Source organism: Podarcis cretensis (genome assembly GCF_951804945.1).
Source record: "Podarcis cretensis genome assembly, chromosome: 13".
NCBI classification, from domain to species: Eukaryota; Metazoa; Chordata; class Lepidosauria; order Squamata; family Lacertidae; genus Podarcis; species Podarcis cretensis.
This window is the reverse complement of record NC_137182.1, coordinates 43,155,853-43,182,961: the sequence shown is the minus strand read 5'-3', so window position 1 is coordinate 43,182,961 and position 27,109 is coordinate 43,155,853. Positions and strand designations below refer to the sequence as shown.

General features: G+C 41.7%; 3 protein-coding genes across 3 annotated transcripts in view; 2 read left to right on the top strand and 1 right to left on the bottom strand.

Moving 5' to 3' along the window:
• Positions 1-27,109, top strand: part of LOC307201264 (angiogenin-3-like) — a 346,417-nt gene that overhangs the window by 51,747 nt on the left and 267,561 nt on the right. The gene's annotated exons all lie outside the window — the stretch shown is intronic.
• LOC307201273 (C-type lectin-like) lies at positions 1,948-13,904 on the top strand. The gene is made up of 6 exons (XM_079950335.1): positions 1,948-2,036; positions 2,987-3,059; positions 3,525-3,616; positions 5,705-5,845; positions 12,256-12,373; positions 13,628-13,904. The coding sequence occupies exons 2-6, from the start codon at positions 2,999-3,001 to the stop codon at positions 13,693-13,695; spliced, it is 480 nt and encodes a 159-aa protein (XP_079806461.1). The 5' UTR covers positions 1,948-2,036; positions 2,987-2,998; the 3' UTR covers positions 13,696-13,904.
• Positions 17,284-23,623, bottom strand: LOC307201268 (dromaiocalcin-1-like). Its single transcript, XM_079950328.1, has 6 exons — positions 23,235-23,623; positions 22,647-22,725; positions 20,974-21,065; positions 19,004-19,135; positions 18,625-18,751; positions 17,284-18,004 (listed from the first exon to the last, which is right to left on the bottom strand). Exons 2-6 carry the CDS (start codon positions 22,711-22,713, stop codon positions 17,925-17,927), a joined length of 498 nt encoding a protein of 165 aa, XP_079806454.1. The 5' UTR covers positions 22,714-22,725; positions 23,235-23,623; the 3' UTR covers positions 17,284-17,924.

Sequence of the window (27,109 nt, the reverse complement as noted above, 5' to 3'; positions counted from 1 at the left end):
CTATCTCTGGAAATAGAAAGAGATCAAGATGGTAACATTCTAGTACACCAGTCACGGAAAATTGCTGATGTGTTAGGCAAACTAAACCTGATGGATGCTAACCCTGTAGACACACCGATGATAACAGGTTATCAGGTAGATGACACTGAAGAAGCGTTTTCTGACACTACACTGTACAGAAGTGTGCTAGGCAAGCTAAACTTTATTGCCAGATGTTCAAGACCAGACATTGCTGTTAGCTGTAATTTGCTAAGCAGACAAGTCAACAATCCTACTGTTAAGGATTGGAAAGCTCTGAAACGCATAGCGCGGTATTTGAAAGGCACTATGCATTACAGGCTGAGATTTAACAATCAGAAGTCTGGTGGTCTTGAGATATTTGCAGATGCAAGTTTTGGAAGTGACACTACAGACAGGAAAAGCACGTCTGGAGTTTGCTACATGTACAATCAGGGTCTTTTTGATTGGTCATGCAAGAAGCAAACAACAGTTAGCTTAAGTACTTGTGAAGCTGAACTGAATGCACTGTCTTATTCACTTAAGGATTGTGAATGGTTGTTACAATTGTGCAAAGACATGAAAATTCCTGTCAAATGTCCAATCCAGGTTTACCAGGACAACAAAGCATGTTTGGCTTTGCTGAATTCTGAAGGTTGTAAGCAAAGCACAAAGCACTTGCAATTGAAGGTGCAACATGCTAGGGAACGTATTCAAAAGGGACTCGTAACGGTGTCCTATATGCCAGGTAATGAAATTCCTGCTGATGTATTGTCCAAGATTGTATCAAAGGATCAACACTGTACCTATGTGCAGAAGTTGGGTTTGTACTGATATTGTACGAACACGCTGCCCAGTGGTGTTCACAGAAAGGGGGAGGATGTTGGTTTCTGCTCTCTTCACTGTGCAGCGAAAGGCTTGTCACAAGACAATGTTTACATTCCACAGACAGCATTGCTGTTATGTTTCCCACGGGAAAGGAGACTGGATGTGACGTACACTGGTTTCCTGTTTTTCACTGTTCTCACACAGTGTGTTTCTCTCTGAGCTTCAGAGGAGAGAGGATGCAGTTTTCTGCTCCGGCAGAGACAAGATGGTTTTCTGTAATCTACCAGCTTTGAAATGTAAATAAAGCAATATAGAGCATGTTGGCACGTATTCCTCATCATTCCGCTGTGCACTTGGATGCTACAAATCAACAGTTGGGACCTCTTTCCCTGACAGCCACAGGAAGAGGAGGAGAAAAAGCCAGGGTTCAGGACACTTGGCCAAGTGATGTCACAAATACACACACACCAACTATTGCATGCGTGATGTCACACATGCACACAACACCCCCCCCAATTCTGCTTCGTAAGTTCTGCCTTCTGAGGGGGGCGAACTAGATGTCACATTAAACATGGTCCAGATGATTAATATAGCAGCAGGCATAGAGGGTCCCAATTTTCCTCTGGAATTCAGTGCATGCACAGAGAAGAGAGCCACCTTCCCTCGTCCACTGCAGTCTCAACAGAAGTTGTTCTGCCAGAGCTGCTGTGACTCCTAGAATGGTAGCCAATGAGAGTGGGGAGCAATGATAGATTTCCCTCTGGGGTAATAGTTGTTTGGTGGGGTGATGTGGGGCAGGGGGAGCAGAGCTTAATCAGGGCTAGACCAAGGGACAAAACTTTGGTTCCAGTTACTACAGGGGCCTGCCATGCTGGTGTCGTACAACACAGCTAATATGGGTGGGTCAGGGTCATGGCAAGTTTGTGGCTATCTGAATGCAGCAGCAGAGGGGACATGGCATTAGGACAAGAATATTAGCAATTGCTCTGAATATTCACGCAATCAAAATGTCTGTGGTTTTCAGTGGAATTTGAAACGTGCCTTTTCTCACTTGATCTGTACTCCATATATGGAAAAGTGGTTTATCTTTCTTCCCTCTTTTCCATGCCCTTCCCTGGCCAAGTTCTATATAAGAATGGGCACCACAGCCTGAGAACCCAACTTGCCACGGCAGAAAGCAGCATACATCACCTCAACGGGACGGAGCTTGGGTAAGTTGAAGGTCGGGATGGGTGAATCTAACAGCTTTGGTCTCTTGCAGTCTTCCACATCAGTTGGCATTTTTAAAATTTTAAAAAATTTGCATTTTAGTGAATTTATACTAATTGACACATTTCTGCAAACATTTCTCCTTTCTATAATGCATTTTATATGCTATTTTCATATACATATGCATTTCTACACACTGTATCCTAGTCCTTGCATTTCCCTTCACATTACTTGGCTGGTGAACTGCACTGCCAATCTGAAGAAATATGTGCAAATCATGTAGATTTCCCTTTGTATGCAAAGTGGAACGTATTTTCCCCACATTCTTAGTGAAGGTGGCCACCAACTCTGTTCTGACATCGTGGCTGCTGTTTCACACTTAGAGTAATGGAAATCAGATTTTTCACATATAAGGAAGCTCAGCCTTTGAGTCTAGTGGCACTCCTTAGATGCTAGAAGTCATGGCGATTTGTTCCATGAATATTTCCTCAAATATCATGTATCAGTTGTCTTTATAGAGATGACTCAGCCAGCCATAGTCCATCATTTTGTCTCTAGAGTGTCCTAAGGAAACACTACAGAGGAAGAGAACTCTGCAGGTAAGAGGATGGGAACAAAACTAGCATTGGTTGGCTCTTCCTGTCATTGACTCTGGCTCCACCTAACATTGGTCTTCCTGCCTTCTGCCCTACCAGCCCCAATGGACAGCAGTCTCCACTGGTCCAGAAGAGTCAGTGGTCAGCACCAGGTGCATCTGCACACTAACCTTACTTGACTCCACGATACTTCAACAATCGCCAACATTTAAGTTTTGGGTTCTCTCTTCTTTCTCTAATCTTCCCATTTATGATTTTAAGAACAGAAAATGCTGGTTTACTTCTTCCTGCTATCACCACATTCACAATAAGTAAGGATAGGTTTTTAATTTGTTGCACATTTCCTTCCACAAAAGGTCAACCAGAAGATGGGGGTTGTCACCTACCTTTGCCTTCTTGGTCTCCTGGTCTCCTATTCTTTCCCCAGAGGTGAGTGTTTTAACAATTATCTGGGAATTTCCCAGAAATCTTAATAGGGGCTAAGCATTTATGAAAACAAAAGTACTTGTTAGATTTCCAAGTGATGGTGACCCGGCTAAGGCTGTTGGAATAAATAATCAGGCAATTGAAGCTGGTTCATTAGAATGAATAGGGAATTGGCCTACCAACCTCAGTCTGCCCTGAACCACTCCTCATATTCATATTGACAATCAGTCAGGGAGTGGCACTGCCTGTCATTGCCTCTGGATCCACCTTCTGTTGGTCTCCCTGCTTTCTGTCTCACCAATTCAACTGGACACTAACCACCTCTGAAAGCACAAAGGTTTAAATTACCTGTGCTTCCTCACTGGAATAAGCAAAAGTACAGGTAAAGTGAGATTTCACATTAAAAAGAGTCTTCTTACAACTTTTGTCCCACTCTCTTTTTCTTCCTTTACTCTTCTTTCCATACAGCAAGGGCCAGATTCTGTCCCAGGGGTTGGCTGAGAGCGCTGGGCAACTGCTATGCATATTTTGATAGTCCAAAGTCATGGTCTGCAGCTGAGGTAAGAAGTTGTTTCTCACCAACCAAGCTGTAGCATAAGATATTGTTGTGGGTTGCACATGAGATCTTTTTGAGGAGGGCTATGTATGTGAGTTGTCCTGAGACCATACCTGGCCAACATTTCAAATTGAGTTGTTCACCCAACATGTTTAAGGGATGTGTTTCTATGGGAGCCATGAAGGCTTAATTAACAGTCAAGACTCCTCAAGGGTGGCAACTTAAATAAAATAAGGGGCGTAGAAGTGGCTGGTAAGCCCTGCTCTGCACAATCGATCACAAGACATGGCACCCCCCCCATTGGAATGGCAATGCCCATCACCTTTGGGAACCCACCCCCTCAAATAGTTTATTAGGGGGCTAAAGGGACCTTGGCCCCAAAGAGTTGGATCCTGTGGTCAGGAGGGATGGCCTGGCCAGAATGTATTCACTCACCATTAGGAAGAGGCAAGTCATCTCTCTTACTGAAAAGAATACAATGGTACCTCGGGTTAAGTACTTAATTCATTCTGGAGGTCCGTTCTTAACCTGAAACTGTTCTTAACCTGAAGCACCACTTTAGCTAATGGGGCCTCCTGCTGCTGCCGTGCCGCCGGAGCACAATTTCTGTTCTCATCCTGAAGCAAAGTTCTTAAGCTGAGGTACTATTTCTGGGTTAGAGGAGTCTGTAACCTGAAGTGTATGTAACCTGAAGCGCCTGTAACCCGAGGTACTACTGTAATGGTCTGCAGTGCCAAAATGGAATGTGGTAGGTTAGTTTGTTTGGTGATTATCTGTGTTGCAGCAGAGGTCAAGCTAATATGAATTCAACATTCCAAAGCAAATCCCTTCAGCTCAAAACTCCTTGCATACATTTAAATGCCTATTTTCCTTTTCTGAAACAATCTCAACATTCTGTATGCAAAGGCTTCTGAATTTGGAGTTGTGAGAAAACCAACTTTGGTCTCCTCCAGAGGACTTATTTCGTGAATCCTCATCCTGATTTGTTTGCACAAAGCTTACACAGAAGTTATGTGATAGCCATTCTTCACTGAACACTCAGTCTGATTTGCCTGAGGAGAGATTAATATTCATTCTTTCATTCATAAATTTTACAAGACTTATACACTGTTTGGTTTTATTAAAACCCAAAGTGATTTACAAAAAATAGCAATAGCACTGTCAGTAACAAACAGTTAAAAACAAGTATTTGAAACATTCAGGGGAAAATAGAATCAACGAGAAGTCTAAAAACCAGTTTAAAACATACACCAACATTCTTTATGTCTTGATAGGGTTGTCTAAAGAAAATGTTTTTAGAAGGTGCCAAAAAGAGTACAGGGAAGTCACGGCAACAAGCATTCATCCTAATTTTCTTTTGGGGTTTTTAGAAGTGGGCTTTTCTTTTAAAAAGTAGGTTTCTTGGGCCACAGATTGGTCAAAGATAGACAGATGGACAAACAGACGGACCACATTCCAAAAGATAGAATAGATTAAGAACTTTGATATTACACATGGTTATTCACAGTTGGATAACTCCAACTGGGTGGGATATCACTTTTGAATTCTTACCTTAGTATGTTTCCGAGCACAATTCAAAGTGTTAGGGTTGACCTTTAAAGCCCTAAATGGCCTTGGCCCAGTATACCTGAAGGAGCATCTCCACCCCCATCGTTTAGCCCAGACAGTGAGGTCCAGCTCCAAGGGCCTTCTGGCAGTTCCCTCACTGCAAGAAGTGAGGTTACAGGGCACCAGGCAGAGGGCCTTCTTGGTAGTGGTGCCCTGTGGAACGCCCTCCCATCAGATGTCAAGGAAATAAACAACTACCTGACATTTAGAAGACATCTGAAGGCAGCCCTTTTTAGGGCAGTTTTTAATGTCTGATGTTTTATCATGTTCTTAATATTTTGTTGGCTTGGGAGGTCAGGTCAGATGGGTGGATATAAGTTGTTGTTGTTGTTGTTGTTGTTGTTGTTGTTGTTGTTGTCTTGTCTTGTTGTCTTTTTGATACATTGTGAACCACTTTGGACACCATTTCGTGGGAAAGTGACCTACAGTTAAGCGGATGATGATAGTGGTGGCAGAAATACTTTAGTGCCTTCTCTATTCTCAGATTGCATGCCAAAGCCATGGCCGTGGGACCCATCTGGCTTCTATACACACAGAGCAAGAGTCAGCCTTGGTGGCCAATCATATCTACTCAAAGCAGAAGAGAAAATATGATGTCTGGATTGGTCTCTATGATCCCTATGAGGTGAGTTCCCTTCAATTACTCTATTCCAGGTCATCATCACAGCACAGTGGCTCCTTAGCAATGCCATCCTATCATCTCCCAGGCTGCATCCCAAAATTATTTCTCTTTTTTTTTTTATAATAATTTTTATTAATTTTCCAAACAAATAATAAGAACAGTATAAAACAATATGACTTCAAGCTCATCAGTTCATACCCTTTTTTCTTTGACTCCCCCATACCTCCCCATCCCTGCATCCTTGTTTAATAATTCTTTAGCAACCCTTAGGTCCATTGTCTTAATTCCCTTTCATAAAAATTTCTTAAGTTTTTTTGTTTACTGCTGCAATTCTTTACTTCTTACCCCCTGACATCTTAACATTCCTCAATTTTGCAATTACTTTTAAGATATATTTTGAATTTCTTCCAGTCCTCTTCCACTGTCTCTTTCCCCTGGTCCCGGATTCTGCCCGTCATCTCGGCCAGTCCCATAAAGTCAATCACCTTTGTTTGCCATTCTTCCAGAGTAGGTAGTTCTTGCGTCTTCCAATACTTTGCCAGTAGAATTCTTGCTGCTGTAGTGGCATACATAAAGAAAATCCTATCCTTCCTTAGCACCACTTGGCCCACCATGCCCAAGAGGAAAGCCTCTGGTTTCTTAGGAAAAGTCCACTTAAGGACCTTCTTAATTTCATTATAGATCATTTCCCAGAAAGCTTTCACCTTTGGGCAGGTCCACCAAAGGTGGTAGAAAGTGCCTTCAGTCTCATTACATTTCCAACACTTATTATTAGGCAAATGATAAATTTTTGCGAGCTTGACTGGGGTCATGTACCACCGGTAGATCATTTTCATAATATTTTCTTTTAAGGCATTACATGCAGTAAATTTGATACCGGTGGTCCATAACTGTTCCCAGTCAGCAAACATAATATCATGACCGATATCTTGTGCCCATTTAATCATAGCTGATTTCACCGTTTCATCCTGTGTATTCCATTTTAACAGCAAGTTATACATTTTTGATAAGTTCTTAGTATTGGGTTCCAACAATTCTGTTTCTAGTTTTGACTTCTCTTTCTGAAATCCTATTTTCCTGTCCTGTTTAAACGTCTCATTTATCTGATGATAATGCAACCAATCTCGAACCTTAGGCTTTAGTTTCTCATAACTCTGAAGTTTCACCCTTTCACCATCATATTCTAAAATCTCATGATATTTTGGCCATTTAGAATCCATATTAAGCTTTTTTACTTCCCTAGCTTCCATTGGTGACACCCACCTAGGAGTTTTACTTTCCATCAAATCTTTGTATCTAATCCAAACGTTATACAATGCTTTCCTTACAATATGGTTTTTAAAGCTTTTATACACCTTTACCTTGTCGTACCATAAGTATGCATGCCAACCAAAACTATTGTCATACCCTTCCAGGTCCAAAATGTCAGTGTTCTCAAGAAGTAGCCAGTGTTTCAACCAGCAGAAAGCTGCCGATTCATAATAGAGTCTTAAGTCCGGCAGGGCAAACCCCCCCCCCCTATCCTTTGCATCAGTTAAAATCTTAAATTTAATTCTGGGCTTTTTGCCCTGCCAGACAAATTTTGATATGTCTTTCTGCCACTTCTTGAAACAATCCATCTTGTCCACAATCTGCAACATCTGGAATAAAAACAGCATTCTAGGCAATACATTCATCTTAATAGTAGCAATTCGGCCTAACAAGGAAAGTTTCAACCTTGACCATATTTCCAGATCCTTTTTAACATCTGACCAACATTTTTCATAATTATCCTTAAATAAGTTCACATTCTTGGATGTTAAGTTTACCCCCAGGTATTTTACCCTTTTTGTTATTTCCAAGCCTGTTTCATTCTGAAAACTCTCTCTTTCTTCCATTGTTAAATTTTTTTCCAACACCTTCGTTTTTTGTTTATTCAATTTAAAACCTGCTACTCGACCAAATATTTCAATTAGTTCTAATACTCTTTTAGTACTAGTGTCTGGCTGTTGCAAGGTCAATACTAGATCATCTGCAAATGCTCTTAATTTGTAATGTCTAACTCCGACCTGAACTCCTTTAACCAACTGGTCCTTTCTAATCATGTTTAACAAAACCTCCAGGACTGATATAAAAAGCAAAGGGGATATTGGGCATCCCTGCCGTGTACCTTTTTCTATGGGTATTTCTTCTGTTACCACATTGTTTACAATTAACTTGGCCTTTTGTTGAGAATATATTGCACCTATACCGTTTTCAAAACCTTGACCTACCCCCATCCCTTGGAGATTCTTTTTCATAAAAGTCCAACAGATATTGTCAAAGGCTTTCTCCGCATCCACAAAAATCAGAACTGCTTTCCTGTTAATGTCAACATCTAACAACTCCAAAATGTCTATAATGTTCCTCACGTTGTCTGACATATGTCTACCTGGGAGAAAGCCTGTTTGGTCCTTATGAATCTCTTCTATCAACACTCTTTTCAATCTTTTTGCCAAAATGTCTGCAAAAATTTTGTAATCCACATTGAGTAAAGATATAGGGCGGTAGTTTTTGACCTGATTCTTCTCAGTCTCTGTTTTCGGTATAAGTGAGATGAAAACCTCTTTCCACGATTCAGGTGCCTTTTTCCCCTTCAAAATTTCATTACAAACTTCCTTCAATGGTTGTATCAGCCATTCTTTCAGCATTTTGTAATATTTGGCCGTCAGGCCATCTGGTCCTGGTGATTTTCCCAGTTTCATATTTTGAATGGCACCCTCTATTTCTTGTTCTGTTATTTCCTCATTTAAGATCCTTTTACTTTGTTCTGGAATTTTTGGTAGTCCGTATTTTCTGATGAATTCTTCTATTTCTTGTTCATTGATTGGCCCTTGTGCATACAATTTCTTAAAAAAACTTTGAAAACAATTGTTTATCTCATTAGGTTTGTGGATAGTTTTTCCATCCACTTCTAGACTTGTTACAGTGTTCATTCTCTGCCTTTTTTTCAGTTGCCATGACAGAAGTTTTCCACATTTATCCGCTGATTCAAAAGTTCTTTGTCTCATTTGCTTTATCTTCCATTCTATTTGTTGGTTCATGAGCTCCATGTACTGCATCTGATAAAACTTTATTTCTCTCAAAATCTCATGGGACTTTGGTTTGGACCTCAGCTTCTTCTCTCCCTCTTTTATTTTTTCTAAAAAATTTTCCTTCTTCTCATTTTGTTGCTTCCTCTTTATAGAATTCTGTTGAATTAGGAAACCTCGCATCACGGCTTTGCTTGCGTCCCAAATTATTCTTTTTTCCACATCTGTTTTCCTGTTGATCTCAAAGTAATCTTTTAATGTTTTACTGGCCTTCTTGTGGATCTCTTCGTCCTTAAATAGGGTGTCATTCATTCTCCATCTAAAGGATCCAGTTGTTGTTAGTTTCATTTCCATCTTCACCGCATTATGGTCGGAGCATGTTTTTGGACATATTTCTACTTTTTTTGTTCTTGACGCCAGACTGCTAGAAATCCAGATTTGGTCTATTCTTGTCCATGTCATTTTTGCTTCAGAGAAGAAAGTTCCCTCTCTCTCTAGAGGATTCCTTGTTCTCCAAATATCAATCAAGTCCATTGTTTCAGTCATTTCAAAAAAGGTCTTTGGTAATCTCCCTTCTTTTGAAATCACTTGTCTCTGTGCTTTATCCATGTTTGTTGAGACAACTCCATTCATATCTCCCATCATTAGGATTTTATAGTCTAAAAAGTCAACTAATGTCTCATGCAACTTCCTAAAGAATTCGGCCTTCCCCTCATTTGGGGCATATACTCCAACAATCAAAATCTTTTCTCCTTGAATTTGTATTTCAATTGCCAGGTATCTTCCTTGTTCATCTTTAAATATCAATTTTGGAGCCAATTTTTCCTTTGCATAGATCACCACACCTCTTTTCTTCACTTTGTCTGATGAGATAAATTCTTGACCAAGTCTCTTATTTATCAGTAATTTCCTATGTATCCTGGCAATATGGGTTTCTTGCAAACATATTATATCCAATTGATCTCTCTTCAAAATGTGAAAAACTTGTCGTCTTTTCCGAGGAAGGTTCAAGCCGTTACAATTCCAACTAAGGAGTTGCAGAGACATTTTGTATTTAAGTAGCTGTTCCTCCAACTGCTCCAAGCTTCTGTTCTTCCTCCGATGGTGGTGGTAAAAGTCCAAATGATAGATTTGCTATATCAGGTGGTTCTTTCTCCTCTACAGTTCCTTTCTGCAAATCCTCCAGGTATTTCTCCAGAAATTGTTCTTTGTCCTGAATTGTTTTTATTTTGATCTTTCTTCCTTTAAAGTTAAAGGACAGTCCTTGTGGGAACTCCCATCTGAATGGTATGGTGTTTTTCTTCAGCAGATCTGCTAGGCTTTTGTAATATGTTCTCACCTCTAAAATATATTTGGGAATGTCCTTAAAAATCTGTATTTGACAGTTTTGGATCACCAGTGCCTTTTGATAGTGCAAGTTCAATATTTTATCTCTTTCTTCTTTGGATCTCAATGTAATTAGACAATCCCTTGGTTTTTTATCCTGCCTTCTGCCCAGTCGAAAGGCTGTTGTTATCTCGAATTCATCATCTTCATCCCATTCCTCTTGCCAGAAAGCTATAATATTCTCTGTAAGGAATTGCACAAGGTTGTCCCCTTCCCCTTCAGGAACCAGTCTAAATTTTAAATTCTTCTCTTTCCGCTGAAGTTCCAATAAGGAGAGGGCTGCATCATGCTCATTCACTTTTTTAATAATAGGCCCAAACTTTTCCCTTGTCTCTTCAGCCGTTGTTTTTGCACTTTCTGCAATCTTTCGTGTTTCTGCACTCTCCTGGATTAATCTATTTATAGAATCTGTGTTAGATTTTACACTAGCTGTATTCACGTCCAATCTTGTTGTCAACTCTGTTAATTTTTTAGAATTCTCTGTCGATAGCTTTGTCAGTGCTTCCAGGGATTGATTTATCTTAAGTAGTGCCTGAGTCATAGGATCCATAGAAGCTGGTGTTTTTTCCTGTGCAGCTGGTACAGTTCCTGATATAGAGCCCCTTTTCTTGTGGGATTGTTTTGCTTTCTGCCTTGTTACTATCTCTTCTGTAGGGGCACTCATATCCTCAAGGTCGTTTTCACAGAGTTGATTTCCAAGTGGAAAATCCCACTGTTACTTTTCCAAGTGCAACAGTTTCACTTAAGACCCTCTAGAGGGAGCATTCATTTGTATCCAAATGGCAAGGAAAAAGAAAAACAAAGAAGCAAGGAAGTATAACAGTAGCCAGTAGTTTCCAATATCCAATCCGTAACGTCTCTATCTTCTATGTAGCCAAAATGCAACAGGGTAAATCTAAGGTCCAGTAACTTTGTTACAAACAAACCCCCACTGCAGAGTTTGACAGTTCACATCCCGGTGTCTTATTTGGGCAGCCCGACCTGGGGGGGTTTGGCAATGGAAGGTCTTAATTTTCCAGTAATTTTCCAGCAGGTTAACAATGTCCCAATCCCTTCCCCCCTTTTCCTGCCTATCGGGGGGGAAGTTTAAGTCCGATGTCAGTTTGACAGCTTAAAAAAATAGAAGAGTTCCCTTCAAATGCAGCTTGATTTTCGTTGCTTTGTCTCTCATGCAGCTCCGGGAAGGCAGACTTCCTTAATTTATGCCTTTCCCGTTTTCAGCCGAATTTCTTATTTAGTGTCCCGTTAATTTTTCAGTCTTACTCACGGGTGCTGTGGTCAAATTCCAGTTGCAGGAAGGAATCGGCGCTCTCCGTTCATGGCGACGCGGCTTCACTCCGCTAGCTGGGTGACGACTCTCAGCACCGCGCTTACCCCGATGCCGCTCAGAAGCCTTTAAAAAGGCTCCCTCACAGTGCCGGGGGGCGCAAAAGGTGCCCACCGAATCTCCTTTGTTCACAGGCTCCGCGCCTGTGATTTTAGGGGTCCCCCGCTTGCCGTAGCGGGTAGGACCCGAACTAGCGAAGCAGTCCTGCCTCGGAGCTCGAGGCTCGGACCGCCATTAAACGCTGGCGCCGACCGGAACATCCCAAAATTATTTCTCCAATATTTTACATAGGGGCCAGGCATGCTGGGTTCCACCCCATTAGGGGTGCCCACACATGGAACACATTGCCACTCCCTGCCAACCCCCCACAGTGAACATTTTGTGGGTGCCTTGGCACCCATGGCCCTGCACAGATGGTGCCTATGGTAGGGGCTTCTTCTCTAATGTCTCCATCATAGCTTGCAAGAGCTCCCTGCTGAGCAACCTCCTCTGAACATAGAATCATAGAATCATAGAGTTGGAAGAGACCACAAGGGCCATCGAGTCCAACTCCCTGCCAAGCAGGAAACACCATCAGAGCACTCCTGACATCCTTGCACTGAGCTACAAACCTCCTTGGTCAAATGAGCTGTTCCTTCTCTTTCCTGCAGAACCGAGATTGGAAGTGGCTTGATGATTCAGTCTTTAATTACAACAACTGGAACAGAGGGGAGCCAAACAACTATAAAGGCGGCAAGGAGTATTGTGTGGAGCTGCTGCGTAGGACAGGTAGGGAAACTATTTGCATGCCTGAGAAAAAAGGCGTTTTCAGCTTGAATGCTACATTACCCTCCAATTCCCTCTAAATTTCCAACTTTTCTCAGGGTTGCATCTCACTAAATTGCACTGAAAATACAGTACATCTGTCAACCATCACTAATTAAAGTCTATTGATTTTAAGGGATCCAATTATGAGTCATATTTAACCTTCAACCAGGTGTTCACTTGTAGAAATATTTACAAATCAATTACTCTGGCTAGCAGTGGTCCATTCATTCAGCATTTAGTGTCACTGTCCAACATACCAGGAAGCATCAGCTGTAGCTCATCTGCATAGTTTAGTTGCATGTGTTTTATTACATGCATGCTCATTTATATATTATATTCTGGAAACAGTGGTTTTTCAAGTGGGCCATGTCATATTATTTTCTACAGCATTTCTCTAAGAAGTGGTTAAAGTCAGATAAAGAAACAAAAGAAGGCGTCACTTTAAAAAAGACCTGATTTCAGCTGCAAATTTTGAATCAGGAGCACACTTATGAGGTTGAAGTCAGGCAACTGTTGGATGGGCAATCCACATGGGGTTGGTCAGTTCTGGATCAGTCCATCCTGCCCAATCTAGGGTTGCCATACGTCCGGATTTTCCCAGACTTGTTCGGGAATCAGGGCCTGAAAATGGCATCTGGGCAGCAAAGCAGCAAAATGTCTGGGAAAACCTGGACATATGGCAACCAGGACTATTTTCAAAGGAAAATGTCTCAAATATGCTTTAAAAGCTGGAATTTTGGGGTGGGGGGGTAGAAGGGAGATGTTTGCAAAAAAAAAGAAAAAAAAAAGAAAGAAAGATCAAAAAAAGAAAAAAGCTCAGGCCGGCCCTCACTTGTTCCTGGTGCACCTTGCAATTTCAATTTGAAGTGAGGCTGAAAGTTAACTGGGCATGACCTGCATGCGTATTTGCCCAGATTGATGGCATGTGCACAGAGCCAAGCGCCCTGGGCTCAGTGCAAGTCAGGAGGAAGCCCAGTTGGTGAGTGTCCCAAAGCCACTTATCTTGAATAGGGGCCTGTATAGGGTTCAGGGTGGGAGGCGGTGCAAGGCCCAAGCAAAAAGAAAAGAAAAGAGCTCAACAAGTTTGTCTGGATTTTTAGTATCTGAAATATACCCTAGTCAAATCCAAATCCTAACCCGTACTCCAAACCACATCCATTTGGTTATGTAATAATGGGCAAGAAATGGTAACTTTTGTCATGTCTTGAATTTTAGGTTTTCGAAAGTGGAATGATAAACCTTGTAACCTTTTGTGTACCTATATCTGCAAACAAGAGCTTTAAAGGAGACTGGAGTTCCCAACTCTGCCTGCTTAGTGGATGTGTCTCTGATCTCATTCCTTCCTCTCCCATCCCTCAAAGGGGGAAAAACAGCTCTTCTTCATTTTCAAAATAACCTCCTCTATAGAGCTACCTCTTTGGTCTTCCCATTTGTTTGGAAGTTTCCTTGTTACTTCTGCAAAATATAATCCTAATAAACTCGCTTATGTGTATTCTCTTTTCACTGAATCCATCCTTATTGCTCCAGTTCCAATACCATATATCTGAAGACTGGGGAAGGAGCCATTCTTGCACTGGAGTTCCCAGGGAAAGAAGCACATTGTACCTCTGGGGCTCCAGTCTAGCACTGTCGCCGATACCTGACAAGGCACTCAGGGCAACATGTAGGTGAAACTTCCTATCTCAAACCCAGCTTCTTTACTCAGGGGTGCTCAGCAGAGCTGATACTAAAGTTGGGATTTTGAGAGCTGGGGACAGGGGAAAACGTAAGGGGATCCCAGGCTACCTGACCAGTGCCAAATCCTGGCATGCTAAATCAGACACTCGTGCCCCAATTGCTCACCTGTAGGCCCTTCTCTGTGCCAGACGTGAGTGATTTTGTCTGGCTAGAATGTGAACTTGAGCACTGACCATGATTGTCTGGATGGTGGATAGAGAGATAGAAGTAAAGCAGCCTCTGACCTTTGCCTGGCTTGAAGGCAGTCTATTGTGCAAAGGCAAGAGTCCCCATCATCATCATCATCATCATCATCATCAATTATTATTTAAACCCCGCCCATCTGGCTGGGTTTCCCCAGCCACCCTGGGAGGTTCCCAACAGTATATTAAAAACATGATAAAACATCAAACATTAAAAATTTCCCTAAACAGGGCTGCCTTCAGGTGTCTTCTAAAAGTCAGAGAGTTGTTTATTTCCTTGACATCTGATGGGAGGGCATTCTGCAGAGAAGGCCCTCTGCCTGGTTCCCTCTAACTTTGCTTCTCACAGTTAGGGAACCACCAGAAGGCCCTAGGTGCTGGACCTCAGTGTCTGGGTTGGATGATGGGGGTGGCGACGCTTCTTCAGGTATACTAGGTGAGGCCATTTGGGCTTTAAAGGTCAGCACCAACACTTTGAATTGTGCTCGGAAACGCATTGGAAGCCAATGTAGGTCTTTCAGGACTGGTGTTATATGGTCTCGGTGGCCACTCCCAGTCACTAGTCTAGCTGTCACATTCTGGATGAGTTGTAGTTTCCAGGTCACCTTCAAAGGCCCATGTAGCCCCATGTAGAGTGCACTGCAGTAGTCCAAGTAGAACTATTCCATCCTCTTTCCCTTCTGACCCCAGCAACTAATTGAATGTTCTACCCAGATGGTCATGTTCAGGACAATTGATTAATGGTACATTGCAATGGGCAGTGCTTTTTTTCTTAAAAATGTTTAGGAGTACTCTCATTTTCCTACTCATATTGAAATACTGCCCCTCAATGAGGCCAAACTTAGATTTACAAAATGTTTAGGGGTATGCGTACCCCCAGGAAAAAGCACTGGCAACAGGAGATATATAACATTCTTTGTATTGTATACTGCGAAGCATGGTTGGAAATTTTCATGAGGTTAGAGAAAAACCTACCTGGTTAATCATTAACGGAGCTGGGCCTGGACTGTATCTCTGTGGGCTTAGTCACAAGATGATCAGCTCACAGTCACATGAAAGGGATTGCATTTCAGGTCTATGCATATGTTAATTGCAGGCATCCATGTTGGGTGTGGTGCCTTCTTTTAACTTCTGTGAGCAAAGCTTTCAAACCACATTTTTGGACTGGATAATTTTTATTTCAATGCTGTTTTGTCTGTTTTGTTCTTCCAGTGGCTTCCACGTGTGTCAAATCAACAATCTCAGCAGGTCATCTGTGAGGAAATGTTGCCCTCAGTTTTGGTTTCTCTTGATTTCTCATTTCTCCAAACTTTAGTTCCTTACATTTCCACAACTATTGGTGAAAGGTTTTTTTTTTTTTGGAGGGGGGTTAGCTGAAGCGGGGAAATTCACCAGCACTTTCACAAACATTTCTTCTAACATACACATGTCGGCATTCAGTGTTTCCCAACCTACAAAGTATTGATCTGAAATATAATATAGTTTTGCACATTATTTTCACCAACACATGGTTTTTAATGTGCTGTCTTCAGTAATATATGCATCATGCTGCTTGGCTGCCAACCTGCATTTCAAAACCTGGAGAAGTGCCAAGGTCTAATGGATGGCTGTTTTACAGTTGTTGTATTATTTTGGAAAGTGCAAATTAGGGAGATATGCTTCACACATAGTGTGAATTGAATGTCTTCCCCACCCCTTCTGCAGTCAATCCTGCAGTGGTACATGTGGATATCAATGAAGGTACAACCAATGTGGGCTTCCTTAGCTCTTCCCTGCCACTGCTCCTCATGCAGTTCAGCACAGGATCTTGTGTGTCTTGTTCAGGATGTGGGTAAGGTTAAACAGGTGAGCCAGTTTTAATTTCTGTCTGTTTCTCATTTCCACCCCATCTTTAATTCAGCTCTCCACATCTGCACATGTTTGGTATTTTAAAAAATATATTTATGTAGATTCACCAGCATTTTAGTGTGAATTTATCCAAATATAAACATGTTTTTTAAAAGCAATTTCCCCTAATGCAATGCATTTTTACAGTAATATATGAATTTGTATGGACAATAGTTTTGGGGATTTTTTTATATACGTTACTTGAGAACAGCATTGCAAAATTCAGAGAAGTGTGAGTTTCAAAGGTTGGCTGTGTTTCAGCACATTAATTGTTTTTAGAAAGTGTGTGTAGACCTGGTTTTCATTTTGAACTGAATTGAACGTCTCCCCCATCCTCAGTCTTGGTTAAGCAACAGGCAAACGGGGGGTGGCTGGAGTGATGGAGTGACATCAGGCAGAGGCATAAGACTATAGGCTTCTAGAGGTGTAAGAAAAATCTAACCCAGGGAAGCTGCTCAGGGAGATCTTTGGCACTGATGTGTGTGTCTGTCTCTCTGTGCATAAATATTAGAGTTTGCTGTGACATTTAGGGATAATAAAACCTGTGACCTGAATATCCTAGTGATTGTGACCATTTATGCAAAAGAGAAGAGAGCTAGGATAATGGACATGGGGCCATTAGATGCACCAAGCCCATGCAAGCAAGGTAAAACAACATGGAGGATGACCAGCTAGTGCTCAGTATTGTTGCTTATTCATGTCTGTTATGTTCAGTTAAAACAAGTTTGTGAAAGGATTGGGTAACTTGCTATTGTTGAATTTCCATCTTTTGATATTGCTTAATGCTTCTGATCCCTGAATTTGCATTTGTATGTTAGCAAATACTCATTGTCAGTTCCTTATTTGGAAACACTGACTTTGGGGTGGGGTGGGGAATGTGTGCCTGAGAATATTGAACAGCTTTTTCTTAACTAGAAGCTCTAGGCAGCATATTCCTGGGGCAGGAATCTGGTTTAAAATTTAGTGTAGCATTCCAGAACATGGTGCTAGTCAGGTTAAATGGGGTTCCCTTGCAATTTCCCAGTGTGGTGTAGTGGTTAAGAGCAGTAGACTCATAATCTGGTGAACTGGGTTCACGTCTCCGCTCCTCCACATGCAGCTGCTGGGTGACCTTGGGCTAGTCACACTTCTCTGAAGTCTCTCAGCCCCACTCACCTCACAGAGTGTTTGTTGTGGGGGAGGAAGGGAAAGGAGAATGTTAGCCGCTTTGAGACTCCTTCGGGTAGTGATAAAGTGGGATATCAAATCCAAACTCTTTTTCTTACCCTGTCCTCATTTTGTGGCTTCTAAAATTCTGGATTTCATATCAACTGTGCTGAGCAGCTTTAAGGAAAGGTGTTTGTTTTGGGGATGAAATTTGTGGTGACATCTGGATTTGAGTGCCTTGTGTGTTGTGAACAGCAGTGCTAGACACAGTGAGAGTTAGACACAGCACCCCCCTGTTCCTGGGACTCTCGTGCAAGGAGTGCCTCCTCATCATGAGATTTGTGCTCTGAGAATTGGTGCTGTAAGGACTGATGGGATGAGAAGGACAGAATCATGACAAGAAATATATGCATAAGAGATTATTAGGATTACATTGTATTGAAGCCTATCTTGGAAATAATGGATAAGAGTTGATCACTGAGGGATTGGAGAGGAGGTAATGATTCCAGAGAGCTGTCCATCAATCACAGAAGGCACAGTTGGGAATGACAGTTGCTGGCTTAGAGTTTTTTCTTGCAGATGTAGCTGTTGAGTTGGTTGCAGTTTCTATCATTCCATTTCACAAAACTGTAAACGGTTTCTTTAAAAGAGAACAAATGACAGAATTAGGTCCAGAAGTTAGGAGGCATATGAAGAATAAATAGTCCAGATTAATTTTGCTTTCTGATCTTAGATTTTCTACATCCCTTAGTCAACACTTTGCCTATGGTGAGGAGAATACACAACTCAGACTTTAGCCTGGCAACCAGTTTTCAGAATACAACATGAATGTTATGGTGGTGGTGGTTGCTACAAATTGCATACCACCCTTCATCCAAATATCCCAGGGCAGTTGTCACGTACAATTTACTATGCAGATAGGCTGTAACTGAACCCTTCTACATTGTGGTATGTTGGAAGTGAGCCTAAATGCTGAACACATAAGTCACTGCTGTTCCACTCTACAGAGTAATTATCTTTGCTGTAAAGAAACAAATACCTGACCAACAGTTGTATCCAACTAACTCATACTCAGAGTAGACTCCTTAAAATCAATGGACTTTCATAAAATACTAACCTGGGTCTGTTGATTTTGATGGAACTATTTTGAGTATGACTTACAATCCTGAGAGAAGTAGGACATTGATGGAGAAGTGTGTGGCAATGTGGAACTCAACATCTAATTGTTATTTTGTCAGACCTTGCAAATGGTTTCCTTACCTGGAAAATATAGGAGCTCCACACAATGCTCATAAGGGGCCCAGTCGTCTGGTGTGGTTGGGTACCAGGATTTGTAACCTTCGTCGAACTTGTAGACTGATCCATCAGGCCACCTCCAACGCCCATTCTGCAAGATTGAGACATAGATCATGTAAGTAAGGAAATGAGGAGCCTGGTGTCAATATTATCTGGATATCTTGGTCTGTGGGAAGGTAGTGCCAGCTATGAATGAGTCAGAGGAGGATCTGCATTGAAAATAATATTGATGTAGCATGTGGGGTTCATTCTTGGATATTATTATATAAAGAAGGAGTGGTGATGTTAAGGAGCCACTACTCTATGACAATGACTTGGAATAGAGCAAGTGAAGGCAACTCACGTAATGAAGCCCAATCCATACGTTGCTTTGTTCTTGCTGGGACGTGGAGATGTGCTTGGCAATCAGGGCTGTCTCATCCACATTAAGGATAGAGGCAAGGTGGGCCCTATGGCCATAGCTATGGCATGCAGTCTAAGAATGGAGAAAGAATGAAAGACGTTTTGTCACAACCGCCATCAGAACCTGTTTCTTTTCTTTTTTCCAAAAAGTCATTCCCGTAGTGTCTCACAACACATCAGATAACAACAGTTCAAAAACCATATCTCACTAAAAGGAATGATGCAGAGTCAACATTTTTATTTATTTCTCTGAAATTTGACTTTCAAGAGGCAAGTCTTACTGGTAGACTGTAAGAAATTAGTGTCACATACCATGTTGCCGGGCTTAAACTTTTGTGCACTAATGGCACCTCCAGATTGACACCATTTCACATGAGGAATTCAAGCACATAACAGGAAGTGTAGGTTTGCACAATTAATCCACTTAAATAAATAAATAAATGAACAAATGTAGGAGCATGTTCTTGCCCGCTCATCTAGGATGAATGCAGGATGAGTGGTCAATTAATAGGTCATCTAGAGAAACCCTAAGCCGGTCTTCCAACAAACCCATATATTTTTTATGTAGAAATTTTAGGTGGAAGCATTTTTATGTGGAATGTTGAAAAAGCTGCAAAAGGTTACAGAAAGGGAGTATTACATTTAAATAGAGGCAAGGAAATTTGAACTTGGGAGATTTGCTTGCAATGCCTAATTTATTTTAACTTGAGCTCTGGAACCCAAATGATCAGCACTGCATCCAACCTGCCAAATTCCTTTCACAACACTGCAGACCACACAGCATACACTGTTATGTCACCCTTCCACTGAAAGGTTGCAGGGGTGCAGTACATATGTAATGTTTGGTAAATTCCCTTTGGAATTAGGTCACTGGGTGCTTTTTGACATTGTAAAAATACTATTCTGCAAATATATAGGCTGAGCATAGGCAGAGGATCAAACACTCCCATAGACTGCCAATATCTACAGTTCATACATGAGTTCTCTAGGGAGACAGCCAGAGCCATGAAATGTTTTGCGAACCCAGTCTCAGATCTGTTTCAGAACTGCAGTCTATTCTACTTCCCTCTTCCTCCTGGTGGGAGGGGAGGATTTGGCATAGCTGTCACATTCACAGCTCCCACGGAGACGCTTCACTGGAACATAAAGTGACCAACTCTCTTTTGTGAAGTCTGAGATGCTGGATAGGTATTGTTCCAGGGCAAGGATAGCCCTGCTCACAGAATCTGATAGGAACCCAAAAGATGTAAATTATAAACATTAGGGTGAACTTTCTGTCAGCAAAATCTGTTTGACAGTGGAAGGCTGTGGCCTCTCTTTCCTTGGAGGTTTTTAAGCCAAGGTAGGATGGCCATCTGTGTGGATGCTGTGGCGATCACACAGGGTCCCCGGACGTTTGACGGTCTATTGACCCTGTGCCACCACTGCGATTGCCTCTTCGCTGCCACCACCCCATTTCTCTTTGGGGGCACATGGAGTCCAGACAGTTGTTAACATTAACAAATAATCAAGTTTATTTGTTAAGCATGAACAAATAACAACTTCAAACTGATTATTCTAACTATCTATCTGACTTCACCTAACAATTCCTCTCACTCTCTTACCACACAACTTGACCAACCCACAGGCTATTCCTCCCTCTTACTTCTCCAACTCCCAACACTCAACTCTCAACTAACTTCCACACACCTCCAACTCTAACTTTTACTCCTCCCCTTGCATTCTCTCTGGCCAATCACACCACACTCATTTAACCATTTCCTTATGACCCACCTAGGAGGCAAACACCACAGATGCTTTAGTTGAGATTTCTACATTGCAAGGGTTTGGACTAAATGACCCTTGGAATACCTTCCACTTCTATGATTCCATGATTCTATTACATTTTGCTTGAGGAGAAATATTTCTTACCTCAGCATCTCTCCATGACAACTTGGTATCAAAATATCCATAGCAATTACCCTGGTTTTGCAGCCAACCATCAGGACAGGACAGGGCCTTGACTATGAGTAGAAAGGAACGAAGCAGTAAGAAGGTTGTTCTTTATGTGAAATCTTATTTTAGCTACACTGCTAAAAGGGGTGACTGCTTTGAGCAATCACAGGTAATTTTGAAACCAATGAATATAGGCCTAACCTAAACCATTGCTCTAATAGCCTTATCTGGGTAACCATCGCTTGAAAATATAACAAGCACTATTGATATAATGCCACTTAACCCAGATAAAGATTTCTACAGCTCCTCTCATGATTTTTTGGTCTCATGGCCTGCCTCAAATATGAGCTATGTAGACTGAAAGGGGCAAGGCAATGTAAAACTGCAGAAAGAGAGACATGCAGGCAGAGGATAAAAGTGTGTCTGGCAGAGTGTGAAAGAAGGAATGTCCCCAAGGAGGGAATAGAGAACTGGCTGGAGACACCGTGGAGAAACAACAGCTGAGGATAAGAAGAGCAGCACAGGTTAAAAGCGTGAAACAGAAAGATAAGGAGGTGGAGGAGGTTATATGCGAGGGAGGTTATATGCAGAGGGAAGGGGGAAAGTGAAGAAAGGAGAGAAATAGATTGAGAAAATAAGAGAAACTTTTTTACTAGGAATTCTAGGTGCAGAAATACCAAAGGAGCAGAAAAGACTATTCATGTATGTGACGACAGCTGCACAAATACTATTGCTCCAGAGATGGAAGGAAGATAAAGTTCCGACCAGAGAAGAATGGTTGATAAGGATGATGGACTACGCTGAAATGGTGAAAATGACTGGGAAGATCAGGAATCAAGAAGATAATAATTTAATAAAGAATGGGGGGGGGGATTTATAAGTTACCTTGAAGAATACTGCAAACAATTAAAAACATTGGCAGAATTATAACAACACTTGTAACGTAACAGGTGCTATGGTATTAATTGAATTTTAAGATTAAATGGAGAACATTATATGATGCAGGTGGGTAAAGATTAACAATGGAAGAGTAGAGGGAAGTCTAAGGATTCAGGGAATCCTATATTTTTATGATTTTGATTTATATTTGAGTGAAAATGTTAAATTTAAAACTGAATTATTATTATTATTTTAAAAGAGAAAACAAGAGAAGCAGAAAGATGGTAAGGGCAAGAATAAGCAGTAGCAAAGGAGGATTCTTATTCCAGCAGAGCCCAGATGTGATGGATGGCCAAGATGGCTCTTCAGTCACTGAATGGAGAACCAAAATATTCAAAGAGTGCAATAGGATTGTCATTTGGTGAACAGAGCTCTTTCCTTGAGGATATGTTTGAAAGACAATATTATCTTGGAAGCTTTCTCAGAGTAACATTATCTCAAACTTGACATTGCTAAGCAAGCTTGAAGTCCTGAATTGTGATAGTAACTAGGATTACAAGCCCAAGAAGGGTTGATATAAAGACTAAGATAGTAAGGGAATATTAATCATAATTCTCTTTTGTCTGCATTCTTGATTGCCTGCCTTAATATTATGACTTAGACTTAAAAAGGGGGAATAAATGAATTAATTATATTTATATGGGCACCTGAAGGACTAGAGGTAAATAGTTTGCATTGGGTAATTCTCAAAAATTGGTTAAAATGCTCACCTCCTGGAAAAGAACTAGAGACCAGGACTCCAAGAAGACAACAGGCGAAGGAGGTGACAAATCCCATCTTGTGGTAGACCTTTTGTGGAAGAGGAATGTACAGTGAATTCAACAAATACCTCCACTGATTGCCATTCATCCCAAGTGGTGATGGAAGTAAGAAGGACTTAAACATTGTCTACTCTTAAAATCACAATTCTACTTTATTTGAACTTCTAAGAACTATGAAGATTAGAGAAAGACGAAAGAAACAAAAGCTTGATGTTTATCAGTGTTGCCGATTCATTGAGCTATAGAATGCTGAGATTAGAAGGGACTTGGAGACCATATGCTCATTTGAGGAATTTCCAACAATATGCATTTCTATTAACACCTTCCCCAAGTACATCATTTTTGTATGCGTTACACAGCTGAAGAAATTCCATGAGAAATTCAACTGTGTTGAAAAATTCAAAGAGATACAAATTTCAAAGGGTGGCTATGTTTCAGCTCTCATATTGTTCCAGATGGTGCAAATTCAATAAGTATGTCTTTAAATGGAATCTGAACTGAATTTCTCCCCCATCCCCAACCCCACCTGCAACTTACCCAGGTTCAGTCCTTTTGAGGTGATGGACAACTCTTTCCACAGGCAAGCCTGACTCCCAAGTTGGCTGCCTTAATTATTATATGAAGCTTTGTCTGTCAGAGGCAGGGGAAAGGAGGAAGGAATTTCAACCTTTTAGGCATGCATAAAGTACAGATCACGAAGGAAAGGCTGTACTTCAAATACTCATAAAAACACATGATTGGTTGCATGAATGTCCCTAGGTATTTATGTGAAAGGTGATGGAAAAGCAAATATTCTAAATACAATAATAAAAGACTTAACTAGAATCAAAGAACAGGTCTACCATCTGGAGATAAACCCAAATTCAGGAGGGACACTTCCTTCACCACTTTCTATTTTGAAACTGAAAGGTGTCAGTGAAGGGGAGTGCTGAGTCTGCTCAAAGAGCACACCCTCACTTCAGGTAGTGCAAAGTTGACCTGTAACAAGACTGGCCCGCATCCTTCATAAAGGCAGAGACTGCCTTGGAATATTTCCCAGAATCCTCTGCCACATGCAAGACGTTCCCTAGCAGATGAGTCAACGTGGCAAGAATTCCATAAAACCCAAACTGTGGAAACCACTCATGTTATTCATGTTTAAAATTGGGGCTTGGCGAGGTCTAGTTTTTACATGAAAATGGGAAATATCTGAGGGGAGCTAAACTCCTCCCTCCTCTTTGCTTCCTCATGCTATTTAACTCCCCTCCTTGGCTCATTTCTGAGATTGGGATATAAGTACTTGTGGTGATGGAGGGTGGGGAGCTTAGACTGGGGACTGTTCTACTTCTTCTACTACTACACACCCACCCTTGCTTTCTTCTTCTTTAGATGCTATTTTTCCTACCTGGCTTATTTGAGGGCAGCTCCAGCAGAGTGGAAGGCAAGGTTCCATCCAAATGGAAGCTGGAGACACAAACTGGGTTTCTGGAATGCTTTCTTTGGTTGTGCACCTGGTAGCTCTCAGTGGCAGCCATGTTGTCTCCATAATACACTAGGACAGGCATGTCCAACTCTCTACAGACTGTGATCTACTCCCAGTATATAAAGAAAACTGGCAGTGATCTACTGATTGCCGATTGTTGTTGAGCTTTTTTTTAGGGGGGAGTAAGCAGAGTTGTTGAGCTTTCTTTTTAGGGGGGTAACAGTTGTTCAGCTTTTATGGAGACAGATTGCATGACATTGATCGCACAACAGTCTGCTGATCTTCCTCCTTTCCCCACTCTGATGCCAACGCTGGAAATACAACCTTTCAAAGCTGTACTGGCAGCAAAAAATGGGACATAGTACTGGGGGTGGGGCACGTTATGATCATTCAGGAACAAATGGGTGATCACTTCTTTTACTCCAACAATTGACCGGGAGCACACCGACAATCTACCTGTTGATCATGGTCATCTGTTTGGACATTGCTGCACTAGGAGTTTCATGAACAGACATGGTCTTCTGTAGAACACCACAAAAACATTGACGTTTCCATGATATATATTTTTTTTGGGGGGGAGTAGTAATCCCTACCCCCACCTCAAGTGTCCCTTATCCTCTGGGGCATTGTAAAAAGAAAAGAAGGCTGGTGGCCACTGGGGCCAAATTTTTTTTAAAAACTGGGTATCCTTAAGGATATTAAATGTGGGTACAGGGTTGACAATCTGTTTTACTGAGATGTCAACTGTATTCTAAAATCTGGGTTTACACAATAATGCACACCCCACAGATGACTTAAACAGTATTTGATGTCTTACATGTCTTAATGACCCATCAAGGATAAAAAGAATATTGCCGATGTTTCAAATTGCCTCAAAAGCAGTATTTTTTTAAACGGATTCCGTATTTATGCAGTACCAGAGGTCAGCTGCAGCAGGGTACCTCCCCCAAAGAGAGTTTACTCTTTGGGTCATCACTTAGGGGAGTTGCAGGGGCAAGACTGTGTCGCCCACCATCAGTTAGGAATGGAATTGTTGGTCAGGTCATGGGAGAAAACAGGTCTGATTCAAGGTGCACCTGGGTGAAGGAAGTTTGGTTTTACAGGACCCCCCTGGGTGGGAGGTAGGGGGAATGAGAGCATTTATAGAGCTAATATATTTTGATGGTTTCAAGGAAGCATGCTGGGAAGAAAGCAAATAGGCTGGACTACTACATTTAAGAAGGATTGAAACCGGTGCATTTGATCACAATGTGTTCTTTCCCCCTCTTTGTTTAAAGGACTTGGCACCACTGTTATGAGTTACTCACCACTTTTATGGACTTTATATCATCTTTGCAGATGTAGATAGTTAATGTTTTAACTGCTGTTTATGGCTAAGGGTGTTCATCAAATATGGGCTAGACTTATGAATACTGAGGCACACATGGAGGCTATGCCGTCAGAGCACCTATAATGCTTCCTTGTTGAAATAGTCAGAGTCTAAAGGTCAGGACGTTTTGGCAGGCTAAAAGCCTGACTGGTAAAGGAAGCAGTGCTAGAACCTTTTGAGATCTCCCTCTACCTGCAGGAGGCTTCGGGTCACATCAACCCTGAAAACAATGGAAAATTGTTTCTGAAAGGGTGTGTCCTGTTTCATTTTACCAGTACGGAACCGAATTCTGAGTGAGGGGGAAATGGCAAGCTGTGAGAGAAAAGGACAAATCAAAATGCAGAAAATTTGGCATGCTGGGGGTGGGGTGGTCAAAAGGAGATTGGAACTCAGCAATAGTTCTCACTTCTTCTTTACTTTATTTTTCAGGTGGCATAGCAAACCATTCCTAAACAGCACTGTTTTGGACAGCTCTGGAGATACTATTTACCAAATTTGGCATGATAGTTTCTGAGATCAAGGAATGGGGTTTGGTCCATGTTTGGATACCATTGGACACCAACTTGAATCCAAAAGGTGGACTGGGACCTTCAAAATTGCACATATTTTGACACCTCTTGAGATAACCCAACTGTCATGCTGTCACTGAAGGAATCTTCTCCAGAGGGGGATGTGGCACTAGCTCAAGTAAAAGTTCTAGTGGAGCAGGCTCTGACAATGAACAGTGAGATGTACCAGGGAAGCTAGGACCTTCAGGGATCATAAAAGGTAAAGGTAAAGGGACCCCTGACCGTTAGGACCAGTCATGACCAACTGAAGGTTGCGGTGCTCATCCTGCTTTATTGGCTGAGGGAGCCGGTGTACAGCTTCCGGGTCATGTGGCCAGCATGACTAAGCTGCTTCTGGCGAATCAGAGCAGCGCACGGAAATGCCGTTTACCTTCCCGCCGGAGCGGTACCTATTTATCTACTTGCACTTTGACGTGCTTTCGAACTGCTAGGTTGGCAGGGGCAGGGACCGAGCAATGGGAGCTCACCCCATCGCGGGGATTCGAACTGCCGACCTTCTGATCGGCAAGCCCTAGGCTCTGTGGTTTAACCCACAGTGCCACATAGCACCTCCCTATTTCTTTCGATTAGAAGTAGTGTGTGCCACCCTCAACCAAACCCCTCAAAACTGCACTGATTTTAACTAGTACTGAAGGGTTTGTATATTATAGTTTACTGAACAAGATTAAATAAATATATATATTATTTTTGCTAAGAATTAAGAAACCCCTATCCATTTATCAATCTTTTTATCGTTTGTTTTTTTAAGACTTGCTGGGCAATCCTAGATACTGTCTGCTAGTGTCTGCTATATATTTTGGAATGTTGTTCCGCTAGCCACCTGTCCACCAGTCAGACAGCCCTTGAAATGTCATCACCAAAACTGGCACAATGGTTTCTGAGATGGAGGAACCATTTCTCACCTATGTTTGGAAACTGCCAGATGCCATTTTGAATCAAATGGCAGACCAAGCCATTACGAACTGCCCTAGTCTGGACCCCTGGAGATGTTGTTGTCATCCAAATTTGTGTG

What these genes read in the sequence shown, in the direction of transcription:
- LOC307201273 (XM_079950335.1), top strand. Translation starts at nt 2,999, where the DNA reads ATGGGGGTTGTCACCTACCTTTGCCTTCTTGGTCTCCTGGTCTCCTAT. An exon ending in AGTCATGGTCTGCAGCTGAG is followed by an intron (nt 3,617 to 5,704) that starts GTAAGAAGTTGT and finishes CTCTATTCTCAG; the next exon opens with ATTGCATGCCAAAGCCATGG. An exon ending in GTCTCTATGATCCCTATGAG is followed by an intron (nt 5,846 to 12,255) that starts GTGAGTTCCCTT and finishes TCTTTCCTGCAG; the next exon opens with AACCGAGATTGGAAGTGGCT.
- LOC307201268 (XM_079950328.1), bottom strand. Translation starts at nt 22,713, where the DNA reads ATGGGATTTGTCACCTCCTTCGCCTGTTGTCTTCTTGGAGTCCTGGTC. An exon ending in CTCTAGTTCTTTTCCAGGAG is followed by an intron (nt 21,066 to 22,646) that starts GTGAGCATTTTA and finishes TTCTACTCATAG; the next exon opens with TCAAGGCCCTGTCCTGTCCT. An exon ending in TGTCATGGAGAGATGCTGAG is followed by an intron (nt 19,136 to 20,973) that starts GTAAGAAATATT and finishes CTCCATTCTTAG; the next exon opens with ACTGCATGCCATAGCTATGG.